This window comes from Ahaetulla prasina, chromosome 3 (genome assembly GCF_028640845.1).
Source record: "Ahaetulla prasina isolate Xishuangbanna chromosome 3, ASM2864084v1, whole genome shotgun sequence".
NCBI classification, from domain to species: Eukaryota; Metazoa; Chordata; class Lepidosauria; order Squamata; family Colubridae; genus Ahaetulla; species Ahaetulla prasina.
The window spans coordinates 201,246,238-201,266,156 of NC_080541.1; the positions used below are offsets into that span (position 1 = coordinate 201,246,238).

Genomic DNA, 19,919 nt, shown 5'->3' on the forward strand with positions numbered 1-19,919 from the left:
CAGTGTTCTGCTAAGAAAATCCACAAGGCATTCACATCTAAGACAATAATAACATTAGAAGATGAGTTCCCCCAGGTTATTCTAGTGTATTTCTAGGTAACCATCAAACGACTGAGGAACAGCAAAGAGCACGTGTGAATAGCACTAAGGTTTATTCACTGGCTGGATTAAAGCTGAAGGGATGCCTGGTTGCTGCTATACCAAGAAGCAAAAGGAAAGTTTGAGGGAGTAAAGATACTGCTGATAACGGAATATCAAAATCATGCAAACTTGTTGTAAGAGCAGAAATGCCAAGATTGAACAGCAACATTCTGGTAATCAGCTAGCTAGGTAATTTGATATCAGAAGAACATAAAATCTATTGCAGACAAAAAAAAACCATAGAAGACATTGAGTAGTCTGTTAACTATTAACAAAGAGGTGTCAAGATAAGTGTTGGAATACAATCCCCAAAATGGTATCATTATCTCAATTCAAGTTCAAGGCCAGTGAACTGATGTCATGGTGATTGAGGTCTATGCGCCAATAGGATTTAGAGAAAACAGATTAGTTTGATGATGACTTGCAACATCTACTTGATGCCTTAAAAATATATCATACTAATGATATAGGAGACTAGAATGCTGAAGTAGGAAATGAAATCGCATCTGAAATAACAGGAAAATTTGTCCTTGGTGTATGAAATTAAACAGGAGACAGACTGAAAGAGTTCTGCTGAGGAAATTATAGTAAATACCTTCTTCCAGTCACCTAAAAGATTACTTTATTTGCATGAATATCACCAGATGGATCCACAAAATCAAATTAACTATGTACTGTGCAAGTTAAAATAGAGAAGTTATTTTCAATCAGCAAAAACAAGATGTGCTGATCATGACTGAGATTATGAATGCTTTGCAAAACAATAAATTAAATTTAAAATAAACCATAATAATGAGACAATAAAATATTACCTCAGCAATATTCCATATGACCGAATATTAAGGTAAAGAACAAGTTTAATGGGTTAGATGTCATTAACAGGGGGCCTGAAGAGTTTTAGGCTAAAACTCATGACAAGATTAAAGATGAAGGGAGCAAAAATATCCTGAAAGCTGTAAGCAAAAGAATGCAGAATATTTTCTGCTGATACAGTGAAAACAGATGAAAAACAAAGAGAAAACAAAAAGCAAGTCTTGAAAATATGCCCAATAAAAACTGAATTCCAGAAAACATCAAGTTTCAAAAATTCACATCAAAAGTGACTGTAGATATGAAACAACATCTGCCTCTTGGTTAGTCTAGACCAGGGGTATCAAATGCACGTCATCACGACAGCGTCACGTGACGTATAGGAACTTTCCCCCCCCTTTGCTAAAACAGGTATGGGCATGGCCAGCACATGATGCATCCAGTCTGCTAGCCGGGAGTTTGACAGCCCTGGTCTAGACAAAATTTTGAAGTGTGGAAACATCACAATTACAATAAAAAAGTACGTTGTCAGGGACTTGGGAAAACACTCAGTTATAACAAGAATTAAGATAAAGCCAAAATATTTTGCTTTAATAGTTAAATAACACAAAGATAACACAAAGCAGAGGTTATTGGAAAAGACTCTGATATTTGGAAAAATAAAAAAATAAAATAAAAAAGAGACTAGTATGAAACAGGATGGCTAGATACTGTCATTGACATCCTAAGGACAACTTACAATATTACTCAGTAATTGACAATCCAGGTAAAACTATGTCTATATGACCAAATAAAATCAAAATTAACCAAAGAACAATAGACTCCCCAATGATATATGTGTAGATAAGAGTGAGAATGATACGCTGAAATATTGGAGTTGCTTTGCATTAAGAAGAGACAACTACTAGAATGAATAAGCAGTGGAGGAGAAAGTTGGACAGACTCAGGATTAAAAAAAAGTAAAATTAAGTTTTAAGTTTAGGTCAGAATTATCTACATGAATGCTCATGACCTATGCCCATCTCTGATACAGCTCATCTCCAGGCAATTTAAAAAATAAAGATGGTACATATCTTTTTTGACTGGATATATGTACTACACAGAAAAACAAAGATAAAGATTAATTGAAATGATAAGAATCATCTTAACCTGGAGGGAACAGTGGTAGCATCCTCACCCAGACTATGTTTTGAACAATGTGTATTTTGTGAACATTCATGTTCATTATCTCAGGCATTTCACACATATTTAAAGTTTTCAAGGCAGCCATTTTAAGAATGGCCAATACTGATATTTTTAGAAATAAGCCGATTCTCATTTTTTATATGTGAATCTCTAAGTTAAAGGATGACAGTTTGAAAATATATATAAAGAAATGTAATAAAAGATAACAATATGAAGAGGTTTGTACTATAACTGATTTTTATGTTTGTGTTTCATTCTTTCATGACTCAAATTTGTTTAGTTCTTACTTGTCTTTCCTTTACAGTTTTCTTAAAGCTTGACCACTAATCAAAAGTTAAATATTACAGCAAGGCATAGATATGTGCCTGGATTCTGATTATTTCAGCGGTTATATTCTACTGATGTACATTAACACCTCATTCATTCATCTGACATGTTCAAACTAATAGGATTACCATCTGAAATCAATTCAAATAGATATGTATATGATTTAAAAAGCGCTGCTGCTTTTCTAGAATAATGTATCTTATTGTTACTTCCCTAGCGGTCTTTAAAAACTTTGGCAGATATGATCTCTTAATTTTTGTGCAGCATTTTATCTATTTATTACTCTTTTACCCCAGCCTCATGATTTACAGCTGTGACGGATTTATCCTGCCCCCTTTAAATCTCAGCTAGCTAGCTGCACTTGGAAGTGTAATTTCTGTTACAATGACTCTGGCATTTCTTGACCTGCTGGCCATAAGAGGCAGACAGAGTCAAGAATTTATTCGGTCTCCCCTCTATCACTTTGCTTCTTCTCTGTGACATTATTTCAGGATGGGGTCCTTCTGCCTTTGCTCCCAGGCCTTCACTCTTACTTTCTGACTCTCCTCCTAGTAGGATGCAATTAGCTAGGTGCTAGGCTTTCTGTATCTCTATAATGTATATCCTTAAACAAATCTTTGTGTATAGTTAGAAAACCTGTTCCTCTATTACTCAGGTTGGATTCCTTGTCTAAGGAAGACTGAGATGTACCTAGAAATTCTTTCCTTCCAACTAAACCTATCAGCAGGACATCACTTTAAGGAAGGTAGTTTCACCGACTTATCTGGGGATTAAAAGTACCCCCCCTCCCCAAGTACAACTCAACTCCTGATAACCATAGAAACATCCCTAGGACTGTCCACAGCTTTCTTCCAGTATGTCTTTTGCCCCTTTCCAGTCTAGTTTACAAATACACTGTGCTAACCAAATACTAAACAGGCTGACTCTGTTTAGCTCCCAAGAGTAGAAGAAACCATAGCATTGGAAGGGACCAAAGGATTATTTAGTCCAAGTTTTAGCCGTGGGCAGGAAAAGCAAATCATCCATGAGAGGTGGAGGTCCAGAGATGGAGAACCTGCAGCCTCTATAGACAGATCATCCCACTGCTCTATAAATTCTGCCACCCTGAAGTTTCTTTCTTATAGTTTTGTTTTTTTTTAAAGTTCAAGGTGGTACAACCCCTATTGCTTTTTAATTCAGGGAGTTAGGTGTTGAATAGACATGTAAAAAAACCACTCTTTTCTCCAGCCATCTGATAGTGCAGCTAAATAATTCCAGATGATGGATGGTATTTAATATTCCATGTCGGGCTCTGGAGCCGAACTCCACGAGCCGAAATCTGGGTAGTGTGGACTCCAAACGGGAAGGAGGGGGACGCTCGCTCCTTCGCTTTTCGCTTAGCAACAACCCCCGCCAACCAGTGTAGTAGCTCAGCCCCTTTTAAGACTAGCGTCTCTCTCTCTCTCTCTCTCTCTCTCTTTCACCCCTCCCCCCCTCTCCCGCCCCTTCGCCTTTCGCCAGCCGGCTACGATTGGAGGCACTGCCTTCCAGGAATGACTTCACGGCAGACTCCGCCCCCGACGCTGGAGTGAATGAAGGAGCGGAGCAAGAGCAGCATCCGCCGCAAGGAGTTGCAAGGGACGTAGTTGACTGGGAATCGGGGCGGCGGAAGCGAGGGCGTCCGGGAAGACGGGACTGAGCAGCAGGTGGTCCTCTCGCCTGCATCTCTGGAAGCAACGGAAGCGTCTTCGGTCTCTGGCGGCGTCAGCAACTTCAGCATCTCAGCGCTGCTGCATCAGCTGCAATCGTAGCCTCTGTATCTCTCCTGGCCGGGGCTGGCGGCTGCAGCACCAGCCTTTTCCCGACAACAGCAGCTTAGCATCCCTCAACCCAGCCTTCTCTTTCCCTTGGGTACCACTAGCCGCGGCTTAGTCTCTCTCTCTCTCTCTCTCTCTCTCTCTCTCTCTCTCTCTCTCTCTCTCTCCCGCCCCGCCGGCGTTTCTGCGGCTCTTTCCATCCTCTCCATCGCCGCCTGGGTCCCGGCTCCTTTTTCCCTCGCCGCCTCCCCTTCCCGTCTTTTGACTCGCTTCACCTTTCCTCCTGCCGCCCTTTTCTCACCTCCCCGAGGCCCCCCTCAGCAGCCAAGACGCCGCGGGCTGTACTCCGAGTGAAGAATGGGGCGTCGAAGCTGGCCAAATCGCAGGCGGCGGCCGAAGCCCCCGGCGGCGCCCCCGGCGCGGGGCTGTTCATGGAGCGTTCGCAAAGTCGCCTCAGCCTGTCTGCCTCCTTTGAAGCCCTGGCCATTTACTTCCCCTGCATGAACAGCTTCGATGAGGAAGAGGCGGGTAAGGTTTGTTGGGGGGGTGGGTGGAGGGTGAAAGAGGACCAAGGGGAGGAGGGAGGACCTGTCCGCGGTTTGGAGAGGGTGTGGGGGAGGCAGGAGACCCCCGACCCGCTGGAGTGAAGCCAAAGAGGCAGCCTACCTTATAGGCAATAGGGTACCTACAGCCCAAACTCCTCCTCCCCCTGTCCCCCCCCCATAAAAGGCACCAACTTTCTCCAACCAGGTGCCCTCCTACTAAAAGCCCCTGAGCCTCAAGACAGTAGGGTGGTACCCAGGGGAGGATTAGTTTTGTCCTCCCTCCACTATGGAGTGAGGTGGGGTTTTTTGGGGGTGGGTGGGTTTCTCCATTTCTGGCTGAGGGTTAGAGAAGAAAAACAGGGTGAGAAAAAGGCTGTCTCCAGGAACGCTCCTCATTCTTTCCTTGTGGTCTACATCAGGGTGCACATTCTGTGTAGTTTTTCCCGCTGGGTGCATTTCAGTCTCCCACCGTTGCAGCTTGGCAGCAGTGAAAACCATCGTGAATGGAACTAAAAATGAGGAAGCTTACCTTTTGGAAAGGCCGCTGGCTGGGGAAGAATTCACCCACTTTTGTAAAACCTTTTCTGCCCTGTGATGTGTGGAAACAGGGCATTGGATGAAATTAAATAAGCTGGTAGGAGATAAACAGGCTTTGAATGAGCCAAGGGCATTTTTTTGATAAACAACCAAGAAAAGGGAAAAGTGGAATCCAGTCATGCCAGAGAGAGAGAGAAAGTAAGTCAGGGTGCCAGCTTTACCCAACTTCAAGCCTTCCAGAGATGTTGAGTGACAGCTTCCACCCAATGTGGCCATTAGCTGTGCTGGCTGCTGCTAAGAGGAGTTGCTGTTCAATAATCAGATTGAGGAAAGCTGTAATATGCAGTGGTTGAATTCTAGAGAGGAATGAATGGAAGGTGGGAGTAAATGGTAGAGGAGGCTAATATATCAATGAAAGTGTGTTATGGGATAGCAGTGTTCAAATCCAGGATGTGAATAAGAAGCGTGTGTACGTGTGCAGTTTCCTTCTCTGAGTTTATAGAGCTAGAGCTGCTAGCATAGAACCAGTGACTGCTATTAGCCTGTAAAACAGATGTCTGCAATCTGGTGGCCCCAGATATTGAACATCAGCGCCCATAATCCTCAGACAGCATGACTGAAGGGCAGGATACAGGATGGACTAGATTTTGAAGTTTTGCTGGCCTGCTAATAGGAATGGTATGGTCATGGATGTGCTGAGTCAATTTCTACCTGAGTCAGTATGATGACAATTTTATTTAATCTGGCTAATTCTTTTTTTGCAAGCTGCCAGATGCAGCTCTTTGTACATGTTGTCTATGTGTCCTGTGAAGTATGCCGAGCTAGATTTCAGAATTACTGTGCATAGGATTAAAGGGTCATATTACCCATAATCAAACTCCTTACCTTTTGATTTTTACCTAAGTCAAAAAATATTATAAAAGTATTTATAAAAGCATCAAACATATTTTAATCCTTCTATTTTACTCCTCAGAAAAACACTGAAATGCAAAAGTTTAAATATGATGAAAAGGCCTCATCTGACAATGAATCTTTCCAAGTATCCTAAACAACAGTTGTTACCATATACATATTGATTTGACTCTGCACAGCAAACAGCAAATATTTTATATACATAAATAGTTAAATCATGCTAATTGAAGAACGACATTTTAATGTTTGCTTAAATGTGCAAATTAAAAGAAAACTTTATCCATCAATACAGTGGACAATACAGTACATGTAGTGTACACAGCTACAATAGGGATTTTGATTCAATTATTGGATCAATGTGGCTAAAATTCAAGCAAATATGTGCATTGTAAAAATAATACCGGATGGGAAAAATGCAACCTGGGACTTTGTTGACTTTGAAACCTGGAGGTTCTTTTTTATTTTTATTCCTTTAGAGGAGCAACAAGTCTGCTTCCTGAGGGAGAGATAAAAGCATTAATTAATGATTTACTGAATTAATTGATTTACTCAAATTTAAAATGCCAGATGTTAATCTCATAGATGCACTCTTTATGAGCCAGCACTAGCTACCTCTTCCAGTACAGCTAACATTTCGTGGACCAGTAAGATTGGTTTGTAGAATCTAAGAGGAAAAAACCCCCTATATTCTAAAATGAATTAACCATACATTCTTACATTCTGGGATCTAGTATTGAAGCTGTTCTCCAGATTAAAGTTTTTGAATGTGGGAGAAAAATTAGAAGCACCTCTAACAAAAAAAATCTTATCCTTATTGTCTTTCCTTGATATTTAATGTGTAGTAGCTCTGTGCTATTTTTTTTTTTTTTGATGAAAGTATAAAATGGAAAGTGAGTTTGTAGATTTTCTTGCTACAGCTACATGCAAACTGTTCTGCAGAATCGGAGTTGCCAATTAATGAAAATAAATGTTCACCCATACTATTGGGTCAACTGTGTTGGCTGCCTCAGGCAGCAATAAATGCTTTGGGGAGGGACAAATTCAGAATATTTTGGGAAGCCTAGACCACCTGCCTTCTACTTCTAGATTTATCTTGCCATCTCCAAGCAATGAAAGTTATCCGTCAACAGCCTTTTGAGAAAAACCTCAGTATTATTGCATATAAGTTCCATTTGGACTGGATGGCACGCAATTTAATTTTTTTGCCTTAATAAAGTACCCTGGATTGTATCCTTGTGTGTAAACTTGTGGCCCTACATTAAAAGTTTTCATTTAGTTTAACAGTAGCCATCTTTTGATATCTTACTGCTATTTTCATATTTCTTTTCTAGCTATCATTTCTAATCCTGGGTGTCTCTTTTAAGTGATGGCTAATGTGTAACCCTTGTAACCATTGGTTATTAACTTTATTTCTCAGTACAATTCCTCTAGTGTGACATCCACTGATAATTCCAAATTTCTTTGTCAAAGAGTCGTTTCCAAAGAAGCAACATATATTGCGTATGGAAAGGGGAAGGATGAGGCCAATTTGATGAGTAATTGGATGGAAATGCACACATTAAGCCTTCCTTTAAAAAAAAGGAAAAGTATCAGTTGTGGAAGAATACCGGTGTCCTAGAATAGCCTCACAAATAAACACTCACAAAGGGCATCACACAGAGATTTGTATCTGCTTGAAATTCAAACATCGACAACTGGACAAAGAAAAACATGGGCTGAGCAAATACTTTCATTAGCATAGCTAATCACTTGAAAAGAACAACTGAATAAGTCAGCACAGGAATAATTGATAACACCCAATATTCTACCTGGGTCAGAAAAATCTTACATTAGGCCCTAACTTAAAATTCCCCAGATGTGCTAGGGCTGTGGCTCCAGAAGTAGAATACCAGCTTAGTTGAGGTTGATCTACATTTATGATTTCATCTTTCAAATGTGTATTCTTTGATCAACTTTATCTGCATTAACAGAGGGATAGAATCAAGATCACGTGAGGTGTCAATATTACTTTATAATGCCTTGGTAAGGCCACACTTGGAATACTGCATCTAGTTTTGGTCGCCACAATGTAAAAAAGATGTGGAGACTCTAGAAAGAGTGCAGAGAAGAGCGGCAAAGATGATTAGGGGACTGGAGGCTAAAACATATGAAGAACGGTTGCAGGAACTGGATATGTCTAGTTTAATGAAAAGAAGGACTAGGGGAGACATGATAGCAGTGTTCCGATATCTCAGAGGTTGCCACAAAGAAGAGGGAGTCGGGCTGTTCTCCAAAGCACCTGAGGCTAGAACAAGAAGCAACGGATAGAAACTAATCAAGGAGAGAAGCAACCTAGAACTAAAGATAAATTTCCTGATAGAACAATTAATCAGTGGAACAACTTGCCTCCAGAAGTTGTGAATGCTCCAACTTTGGAAGTTTTTAAGAAGAGTTTGGACAACCATTTGTGTCTAAAATGGTATAGAGTTTCCTGCCTAAGCAACGGGTTGGACTAGAAGACCTCCAAGGTCCAACTCTGTTATTCTATTTTATTCTACTTCTAAATAATGTTATTAAACAAAATAATTTGGAAGGTGTGCATGCATTTGGGTAGCCAATTGATCATAGCTTGATGTAGACAATGTGAAAAGAACAATATAATAGAGAAAACATTACATTTCTATCTTTTTATCCCTATTTATTAATCGAGTCAATAGTGATATTAAGTTAGTGATTCCAAAGGTTTTCTGTGTATCCTGTCTCTATATGTTTGTTCTTGTGTGTGTGTTTGTGGATACATGATTTTAACTATAGAACAGGCTGAATACATGAGAAGTTTTTTTGTGTTATTATTACGTGTTCAGATGGAAAGTGAGCAATGTAGAAAGCTCTAAAAGGTTGTAGTTCGGTTTCCATAAATCCTAAATTGCAGAGAGTGAGTTGGTTGAAAAGACGAAAACTAATATAGCATTAATTTATTTTAAATAACTACAACGTACCACACATATGCTGCCAGCAATAGGTTACTGGGCAATTGTATGGTGTCCTCCCATCCTTTTTAATTGGGGGCAAAATAATAAAACCAAAACAACCCTGTGTTCTGATCTGCATGTGATCTGATGTTATTCTAGAGGAGTGCTAACTTAAGCAAATAACTTAATGTTGTAAGATAAATTCCTTTTTAAAGCAATATCTTTACCCTATAATGCCATTCCTGTTCTCATAATTCCTTATATTTTTCCCACTTTTCCTCGAAACAATTTTTAATATTAGGCTATATTTTTTGTGTACAATTATGCTTGCAAATTCATTTTTCGTGCAAATGAACTGGGTTTATTGTTATATTGTTTTCAGAATGCTGAAAGGGAAATGGGGTATATCTCAGATTGTGCTAGCCAATACAATGGCTTTAACAAAGTCAGATTTTTTGCCAAATAAAGTGATTTCACGACTGATATATATCATTTATTCTAAATTGTGCTTTGTGTAATGAGCATCTTCTGGTTCATATTTCTTCCATTGCATCTAGAAAAGATAAGATAAAATGCATATTATGCCCAACAGTAAACCTTTAAGACGTTTCTCAAGGAATAACAGAATGAACTACTGCAGATTAGAAATTCTATAAATCATATAAATATAAATATTTATACAGACAGTTAAAGCAATCATGACAGTCCTGAAACAAATGGATAAAATAAACTATGCAGTAATTTAATAAGGGGAAATAGAAGGAGGCCTAAAGGAGAACCAGCTCTGCTTTGTTAGAAATTTCTGGAAAAACAGACTGCAGGCAACCCCATATAAAATAATGGTTTTATAGCATTTTTTAATGCATCCAAAATACTTTTTCATATGTTATTTGAGAATCCTTAAGGTAGTCATGGAAAACACATTAGCATTATCATTTTTATATTATAGATGAGAGCTGAAGTTCATTGTTAGTATCTTATTCCAGTAGGTCAAGCAAATGAACCTTGTCTAATGATCGTGATCAGAGAAGCAGAAGACTTTAATAACAGATGGAAAACAGCAAGAACAGTCAATCTCACCCATGACTTAAAAAACAAAGATGTTATGGTTGAACTTAGATAACAGACATAGAAAAGATTCAGAAATCTAGGTGTGCATTGTAAGTCAAAGTCCTGGCTAGACCTCTCCCCCAAAGGCTGAAAATGTTATTTCCCCACACTGTTTTGAGAGCTTTTTATATTAAGTGTTCTCTGAGGCCTCTCCTCCATTTTAGCTAATCCACATTCTTGCTCAAAGTACAGTGCTATGTAGGAGTAATAGCAGCTCTCAAGTAAATTGTTCCAACATAACTCTTTGCTGCAAACTTTAAAGTGCCTTTAAATTTTAAATGTATATGTATACATACGTACTGTACCTCCTACAGTTGGTGTAAGATAATTCAAACTGTAGTTGCATGAATCAGATCAGAGGTGGTATTCAGCAGGTTCTGACCAGTTCTGGAGAACTGGTAGCAGAATTTTTGAGTAGTTTGGAGAGCCCGTAAATACCACCTCTGACTGGCCCCGCCCCTATCTATTCTCTGCCTCCCGAGTCCCAGCTGATCGGGAGGAAATGGGGATTTTGCAGTAACCTTCCCCTGGAGTGGGGTGGGAATGGAGATTTTACAGTATCCTTCCCCTGCCGTGCCCACCAAGCCACCCCCACCAATCCACACCACACCCACCAAGCCACACCCACAGAACCGGTAGTAAAAAAATGTGAATCTCACCACTGAACCGGATCCTAGGGTTGTTAAAATGTTTGATTGCTTCTGTGAGTGTAGTAGCTTGCAGAGATACCCTGAAACTCACCTTCCTTTGAGAATCAGTCATTTAAGAGACCCATGAAAATACTGGTTTATTTTGTGAATTATTTGGAGTGAGCTTGAGATTTCTGAGGACTGTAATGCGCCATCTGTGATGAACAATGAACAATGAACAATGAACAATTATTGTTGTGATACACTAGGGAAGTCCAAGGTCATAATATAATTGTTGCTATACTTCTAGTGACTATGACATACTCGCACTTCTGAAAGTTGAAAGGCAGAGAACAAAAGTAAGCCAAAAAGCAATGAACTTGAAACTTGCTTGATCCCAGTGGATTCACAAGCAAGCAAATGATCTGTAAGAGCAAGAAACCAAACAGTTGCTGCTAAGAAATTACGTAAGAGCTCTAAACTAGGTTCGATTATTTGTCGCATTAGAGCTGTAATCTCCCTTCTTCTTTTCCTGTAGTTTACACTGAGCATTGTTTTAGAGAAGTATTCTATGAACTGGGCTGTGAGCCAGAGTTTCAACTGATCTGTATGGAGATTAGTTGCAGGGGGATTAAAATATTAATTCTTAAAGACCTACAAAGTTTGAGCTGGTTTATATGAAGGAAGATCTTGGCTGAGATTTTTGAAAGAGGTCTTCTTCTTCCAACGGATGCTATTGGGTTTGAGGCCAAGATCATAACTATATGGTAGAGTTTGGCTTGCAGAAAGTCCTTGGATTTCCAATTGAAAAGACCAGGCATCAAGCGATAAGAAATCTGAACCCTTAGATTTATTTATTTATTATTTATATTTCTATACCGCCCTTCTCCAAAGACTCAGATGGTTCGAAGAACAATATTTTCATCATTGATTAACTTTTTGTAGCTATATATTTTATACTTTTTATTTGTATACTTACTTAATTTCTCAGATAGTGGAAAAGCAATCCAAAATATACCAAATAAAATTGTAAAAAAATATTTAAAGGTGTTTAAGAAAGCTCTCTGTGTTCTTTGGCAGATCTTCTGAAATAAATGTTAATAGGACAAATTCCTGTATGCATAATATAGAATTACTAGAGCTTCCATGAGGGTTGTAGCTAGCTCTATTTTCAGTATACAGTCATTTATGGTATGGCTGCAAGTCTATTTGTTTTATTGTTATGCTTTTATTAACTTTATAAAAAAACTCAAGGGAACTATTAAACATAATACTCCTTCCTCCTTCCCCACAGCAACCTTGGGAGGTGGATTGGGCTGAGAGACTGACTATCCCAAAGCCAGTCAGTTGTCTTTCATACCCTAAGTAGGACTACTTATTTTATTTTATTTTATTTATTTATTTATTTATTTTGTCACAACAGTATATATAAGCATAAGCATGAAAATAACTATATAGTATATAAGCATATATATAAGCATAAGTATGTAATAACTATATTAATTGGATATAATGAAAGGAAACAATAGGACAGGAACGGTAGGCACGCTTGTGCTCTTATGCACGCCCCTTACAGACCTCATAGGAATGGGTGAGGTCAATAGTAGACAGTTTTTGGTTAAAGCTTTGGGGATTCTGAGAAGAGACCACAGAGTCAGGTAGTGTGTTCCAAGCATTAATAACTCTGTTACAGAAGTCATATTTTCTGCAATCAAGATTGAAGCTGTTAACATTAAGTTTAAATCTATTGTTTGCTCTTGTATTGTTGTGATTGAAGCTGAAGTAGTCTTCAACAGGAAGGACATTGCAATAGATGATTCTATGAGTTAAACACAGGTCCTGTCGAAGGCGGCAGAGTTCTAAGTTTTCTAAACCCAAGATTTCAAGTCTGGTGGCATAAGGTATTTTTGTTGTGTCCCACTCCTCCGCTGACGGCCGGGTCAGGGAAATCCGAATCAGGCGTGCCTCTGCAGCTCTGCCAAAGTCCTAGCAAAGTCCTCAGGGCAGGCAGGAGACCAGAAAGTGACTTCAGCAAGATATGTTTAGACTTTGCCTGACTCAGAGAATGTCAGAAAGCAGATCCTTTATATAGGCCATGGGGTGTGGCTCCATGACTCAGCACTTATCCAGGCCTGCCCCTCCCGTCCTTCTGTTGCCTCCGCCTATCAAGTCTTCTGACGCGAGGGTCACTCCAGTCTGCAGCTGTTGGCAATTGACCTCCCTCAGGCTCACATGCTGTGGAGGAGTGGGAGGGGTCTAGTTGCTCCGTTTGCCTGGGCATGGAGCCAGAGCTGGGCGTTGGAGGTATTTCCTCCTCTTCAGCCTGTCTGGGCATGGAGCCAGGGCTGGGGCCGGGAGGCATACTAGGACATTCCTCCGTGTTCGGAAGCAGATAAGAAGACCCCGGCTGTGGTGAGATCGGACGAGACACAACAATTTTGTTGTATTCAGAGGAGTGGAGAATTCTTCTTGTAAAATATTTCTGGACACGTTCAGTTGTATTGATGACTGAAATGTGGTATGGGTTCCAGACAGGCGAGCTGTTTTCAAGAATTGGTCTAGCAAATGTTTTATAAGCTTCTGGTTAGTAGTGTAGTGTTTCTGGAGAAGAAACTACGTAAGATTAGGTTTACAACTCTTAAAGCCTTTTTTGCGATGTAGTTGCAGTGGGCTTTGGCACTTAGATCATTGGATATGAAAACTCCAAGGTCTTTAACAGGGTGGGAGTCATCTGTAAGGTAATGTCCATTGAGTTTGTATTTAGTGTTTAGATTCTTTTTTCCAATGTGTAAAACAGAGCATTTGCTGGTTGATATTTGGAGTTGCCAAGTTTGTGACCAAAGTCAAAGTCTTTTTGAAGGGTAGCTGTATTGTTGGTAGTGTTAAATAGTTTGACATCAGCAGCGAAAAGAACACAATTACTTTTAATATGGTCACAGAGATCATTAATGTATAATATGAAGAGTGTTGGTCCAAGAACACTGCCTTGGGGAACACCACTATTGACAGGAACAGGATTTGATAGGGCACTGTGTATTTTGACCACTTGTCTGTTTGACAGGAACGCTGTTATCCAATTGTGGAGGGGTCCGGAGATGCCGTAGGATTTTAGTTTTAGGAGAAGTTTGTCATGTACCACTGAGTCAAAAGCTTTATAGAAGTCTATGTAAATTGCATCTATTGTTTTGCTTTGATCAAGATTTGTAGTCCATATGTTTTTGCAGTGAAAAAGTTGTAAGTTACATGATAATTTTTTTCTGAAACCAAATTGTTTATTAGAGAGTAGATTGTTTGTTTCTAGGTGGAGGATAATGGATTGGTTGATGATAGATTCCATAACTTTGCAGGTGATGCAACATAGAGAGATTGGTCTGTAATTTTCAACTAAGCTAGGGTCTCCTTTTTTGAAGACAGGGATGACCGTGGCTAGTGACCAAAGTTTGGGAAGGGAACTGGTCGTGAAGGCTTTTCCAAAGATTATGCTTAGGGGTTCTGCTATATTAGTGGAAAGCTTTTTTAAGAAGTATGCATCTGACAAGAAGTCCATCAGGTCCTATAGATAGGGATGGTTTCAGTTTGCGAAGAGCTTTTTCAACATTTTCTTCAGTGAAATCTATATGTGTTAGGTTGTTGTTGGTGCGGTTGGGGAATGTTGGGTATGAGCCATTACTGTTAACAAAGACTGAGCCAAAGGATGTGTTAAAGAGGTTTGCTTTAACTGTTTCATCATTATTTTCTTTGCCATTAGATTCTTTTAGTGGTGGGATGGATCTCGAATCATTAAGTTTGTTATTCACAAAATTATAAAAAGCACGATTGGTCGTTTTCTTGCTTGGTGTGGTAATTGGTGCATTCAATTTTTATTTGGTTGCATATATCTCTGTATCGTTTTTTGAAATTAGCTACATGTCCTCATGGTCTACATGAACTCACGGTCTTCTAGTTTCTAGCCCAGCACCTTAACCACTACACAAAACCGTCTCTCTATACTTTATGTACAAACGTATGCATTTCTATGATAATTAATCCTAATTTTTTTAAGGTTTCTGAATTATTTTTACATATTTCAGCATGTTGCAGATATAAGCATTTGCTGCCTCCCTCAGAAAGTGCATTTCTTGCATGGAGATAACAATTCTTTATGGAAATAGAACTATAGGTGTTGAAAGAATATTTTATATACATCTGAGTTACCTTTGTAAAGGTCTGTTTAGGTTGCACAAAAACCTAAATATTGAGTGACATCACTGTTCTCCAATTTCATTGTTATTTATTTAAACATTTTTCTCCAAGAGCTTATGGCAGTGTGCATATTCTCCCTCCAATTGTATCTCCATAGCACAATTTTGTGAGGTAAGTTCAGCTGAGAAACAGTGGCTGGCATAAACACATCTTCTATGGCAAGGATGGACTAATCCATTTTCCACCATTTAAATATTATATCATACCAAGCATACTTGGCTTCAATCATTTTTGTTCAGCCTGGTGTTCCCAGGATACCTTGGATGGTAACGTTATTTTGAATATATTACTGTTTCTAAATAAATTGTAGCATCAATGGAAGTGGAGAGGAAAGTGAGTTGCCTTAAGATCTGTCTTGATAGTTACTTGAGGTTTATAGAACAATAATATGGCAAAGATACTTTGGTATCTCTGTGCAAAAAGATTCAACACTACTTTCTTTTTGAAAGATCAAAAAATCCATAATAATATCAACAGTTTATAATTCCCAGAAGTCTTTGGGAGAATCAGGGACAAATTATAGCAATTTTTTCAATTGTACAGTCTGCAGTATAGCTGGTTTTTTTTAGCATTATTCAGAAATACAAGGTTCACTAATACTTTCAAATCTTCAGACCCTTATGATAAATAAATCATGCTTGATTGGAATTATTAAGCATGTCGTACTTTCTAGTTAGTTAGCAAAGATGCCAGATTGTATATTAACATCTATGTTCATTAGTGAAATATGAGTCTATATGTGCTATGATTTAAATAGTGTAATACTGTAGAAGTTGATAGAATAACACATGCAGGCATGATGTGATAAAGAGATACATGTTTTAAAATTTAGAAATCTGTATAGGCTTCATTCTGTTCTATAGGGAAACCATCCCTCTTCTGCCCTTTAGTGTTCCTCATAATCAGTCATCTTCCTTATGAATAGCTTCAACAAGTGACTCATTTTGTTGATATAAAATATTCTATTGAGAGAAGAAAAGGCCTATATTTTTATAAGAATGTAATTAAAACTTGTAAAATTTGCAGTTTATCTCTTCAGGAATTGTAAGTATTATGAGTGCCCCAAATCATTTGAATAAAATTCAGGCCTTGCTGTTTAATCAATATGCCAAAGTGTCCTGTTTCTTTTTCCAAAATAATCAAACCTTAGACATGTTAATGCATAATTTATCCTAGTAGAAATCAGAAATCACTTAGAACTTTGCAGTTCCTTAAAAAATTTAAGAGAGGACTGAGTAGAAAATTCAATGAATTTTTCTTCTTGGAAATGCTATTTCCTTTCCATTATGTTCAGCATATAAAATGATTTGTCTTATATATATTTGTCTCATATTACCTATTTGTGAAGGTCACTTGTGTTTTGTTTTTCATTATTTCTTTGCCAGGAAATATGCAAACATCAAATGTTTAAGAATTCCCCAGTTGCAAAGATTATCAGATATTGCAATTGTATTTTATATACTAAATCCATATATTATAAACAAAGATTGAGTGCAGAGAAGAGCAACAAAGATGATTAGGGGACTGGAGGATAAAACATATGAAGAACGGTTGCAGGAACTGGGTATGTCTAGTTTAACAAAAAGAAGGACTAGGGGAGACATGATAGCTGTGTTCCAATATCTTAGGGGCTGCCACAAAGAAGAGGGAGTCAGGCTGTTCACCAAAGCACCTGAGGGTAGAACAAGAAGCAATGGGTGGAAACTGGTCAAAGAAAGAAGCAACTTAGAACTAAGGAGAAATTTCCTGACAGTTAGAACAATTAATAAGTGGAACGACTTGCCTTCAGAAGTTGTGAATGCTCCAACACTGGAAATTTTTAAGAAAATGTTGGATAACCATCTGACTGAGATGGTATAGGGTTTCCTGCCTGGGCAGGGGGTTGGACTAGAAGGCCTCCAAGGTCCCTTCCAACTCTGATGTTATGTTATGTTATGTTATGTTAAGATGATGAATAAATATTTTAAAAATCAAGTGAGAATAATTTTATATAAAGGTATAATTTATTTCAGTTAAGGTAATTTGATGCATCTACAAAACTTGGCTCTTCGTGCTAACTAAATTAAAGTCTGTAGTTTCTTAGATTAGCACCTTTAAAATCTGTACTGATTATTGAAAAATGTGAATAATAAGGGGAAAATTGTTTAGAAAAACATAAAATATAGTAGTGGTATAAATCAAAACATAATTTTTCTACCAGCAAAAATAAAATATAACTCTTTGTCATTCTATCACTAGCAGCATGGAAACGAAAGTGTTTTTATTAACATGGCCACTTCCATTTTATTTTTGTGAATTCACTAATCCCATTCTTTCTGCAGTTAATCCTTATCCTCATCCATTGAGCATATTTCTTGTAAAAAAAACAAACCCTGCTCTTTGAGTTCTTTAAGTGCAGTAAAAGTTTGCTTCCTTTTATTATGGTTGCATATGTATTACACATGACAAGATTGGGGAATATAACTCAAGGAAGTATACATCTACATGCAAAATGTTAAAAGGCCAATATTATAAATATACATATTCCAAAGCTTTTTCATAATTGCAAAGGTAATTGTTTCAATGGTAACATCTGCACATGTCTCTTTAATTTAAGCATCAGATAAATTTGTATTTTCATCCGTGTTGTCTGACGTAATTTCTATGTTTTTACAAAAAAAGAAAATGAGAACCAGGAGGGAAATAATAATGCTCAAAACATTTTTTTTTAAATATCAGAAAAAAGTAAAACAATAAAAAAACTACCACCAAGCATCACCTTTTCCCTTCAAAATTATTATGTGAGAAATTGTTTTTCAGTTTCAACCTTTTAAAAATATCACATCATTTAATAGCAGATGCAAACTATATCTGGATATTTAGTATAATACTGAGGATCTCTTTTCTAGGCATCTTTTTCATTATTCCTTTCGTAGTCAAAAAAGCTCTTTAATTGATTTTAACCAACAATCCATGTAATCTCCCCTTGTTCATGAGCACAGTAAAATACATCTTCCTAGGTTGATAATTAAATGGCTAGGAATGTATGTTCCTGTTCCATCAAGGATGATGGAAGTGGAGGTGGAATTTAATGAGTCCTCTCTAATTGGGAAATCTATTGGTAAATTAGATATTTCATGCCAGAAGGTCTCAATTAAATAACAGGATTTCTCTTTTTCATATTTTTAGGAGTGCCAACAATTATGCTTTTATGTTTTTAACTTCCAGGTACATAAGCTTTGCTTATAACATTTGCATGTTTGCTTATAACTTTTGTAAAGTTGTTATAGTGATTTCAGAAGCTGTTGAACTGTTACCCAGTTGGGAGAAAGTGGTTTCTATTTTATCAGTTCTGTTTCTGAAGTTAGAAGTACCACCAGTTGTCTCTTTCCTTTAAAATTATGTTTATTTAACATCAAGAGTTTTGTATTTTTATCTGTTCTGATGAACAGAGACTACTGTTCCAAGATTTGGAGGCTCCTCTTATTATCTCCCTTTTAAAGACTTATAAACAATATAGGTTATGAACAATTTTGTTACTGGATTCACAAAAGCAAAATTTAATCGTTAATTTTAACGAAAGTGCATCACTGTTCTTTAGAAGGCAACAGATGCAGCAGGGTGATACCAAAGACATTTTAATTAGAAGTCCTGGTATGTCATTTCTGAACACAGAATTTGGGATTAGCTGTATTCAGGATGACTCTTAGTACTGTTAATCAAAAGAACTTCAGCAATGTTTCTGTGTTTGTCTTTTTCGTGGATTGTTGTAATGATAGGCAACAAGCTTGGTAGAAGGAATAGGAAGATGGAAAAGGGATTAATAAAGGGATATTGTTGTTGTTAGTTGCGAAGTCATGTCCGACCCATCGCGACCCCATGGACAACATTCCTCCAGGCCTTCCGGTCCTCTACCATCCTCTGGAGTCCATTTAAACTCATGCCTACTGCTTCAGTGACTCCATCCAGCCACCTCGTTCTCTGTCGTCCCCTTCTTCTTTTGCCCTCAATCTTTCCCAGCATTAGGCTCTTCTCCAGTGAGTCCTTCTTTCTCATTAGGTGGCCAAAGTATTTCAGTTTCATCTTCAAGATCTGGCCTTCTAAAGAGCAGTCAGGGTTGATCTCCTCTAGAACTGACTTGTTTGTTCGCCTTGCAGTCCAAGGGACTCACAGGAGTCTTCTCCAGCACCAGAGTTCAAAGGCCTCAATTCTTTGGCGATCAGCCTTTCTTATGGTCCAACCTTCACAGCCATACATTGCAACTGGGAAAACCATAGCTTTGACTATACACACTTTTGTTGGCAGGGTGATGTCTCTGCTTTTTAGTATGCTGTCTACATTTGCCATAGCTTTCCTCCCCAGGAGCAAGCGTCTTTTAATTTCTTGGCTGCAGTCCCCATCTGCGGTGATCTTGGAGCCCAGGAAAATAAAATCTGTCACTACCTCCATTTCTTCACCATCTATCTGCCAGGAATTGAAAGGGACAGATGCCATGATTTTAGTTTTCTTAATGTTGAGTTTCAAGCCAACTTTTGCACTCTCCTCCTTCACCCGCATCAAGAGACTCTTTAGTTCCTCTTCGCTTTCTGTCATTCGAGTGGTATCATCTGCATAGCTGAGGTTGTTGATATTTCTTCCGGCAATCTTAATTCCAATTTTTGATTCATCTAGCCCTGCCTTTCTCATGATGTGTTCTGCATATAAGTTAAATAGGCAGGGTGATAGTATACAGCCTTGCCGGACTACTTTCTCAAT

At 38.3% G+C, this 19,919-nt stretch overlaps 1 protein-coding gene across 2 annotated transcripts in view; it reads left to right on the forward strand.

Moving 5' to 3' along the window:
• Positions 1–4,690: 4,690 nt before the first annotated feature.
• The window catches only part of RIMS4 (regulating synaptic membrane exocytosis 4), a 131,521-nt gene continuing 116,292 nt past the window's right edge, over positions 4,691–19,919 (forward strand). For both annotated transcript variants that reach the window (XM_058178287.1, XM_058178288.1), the window contains exon 1: positions 4,691–4,787. In XM_058178287.1, the coding sequence (XP_058034270.1) occupies positions 4,691–4,787 (97 nt within the window). The remainder of the gene's footprint in view (positions 4,788–19,919) is intronic.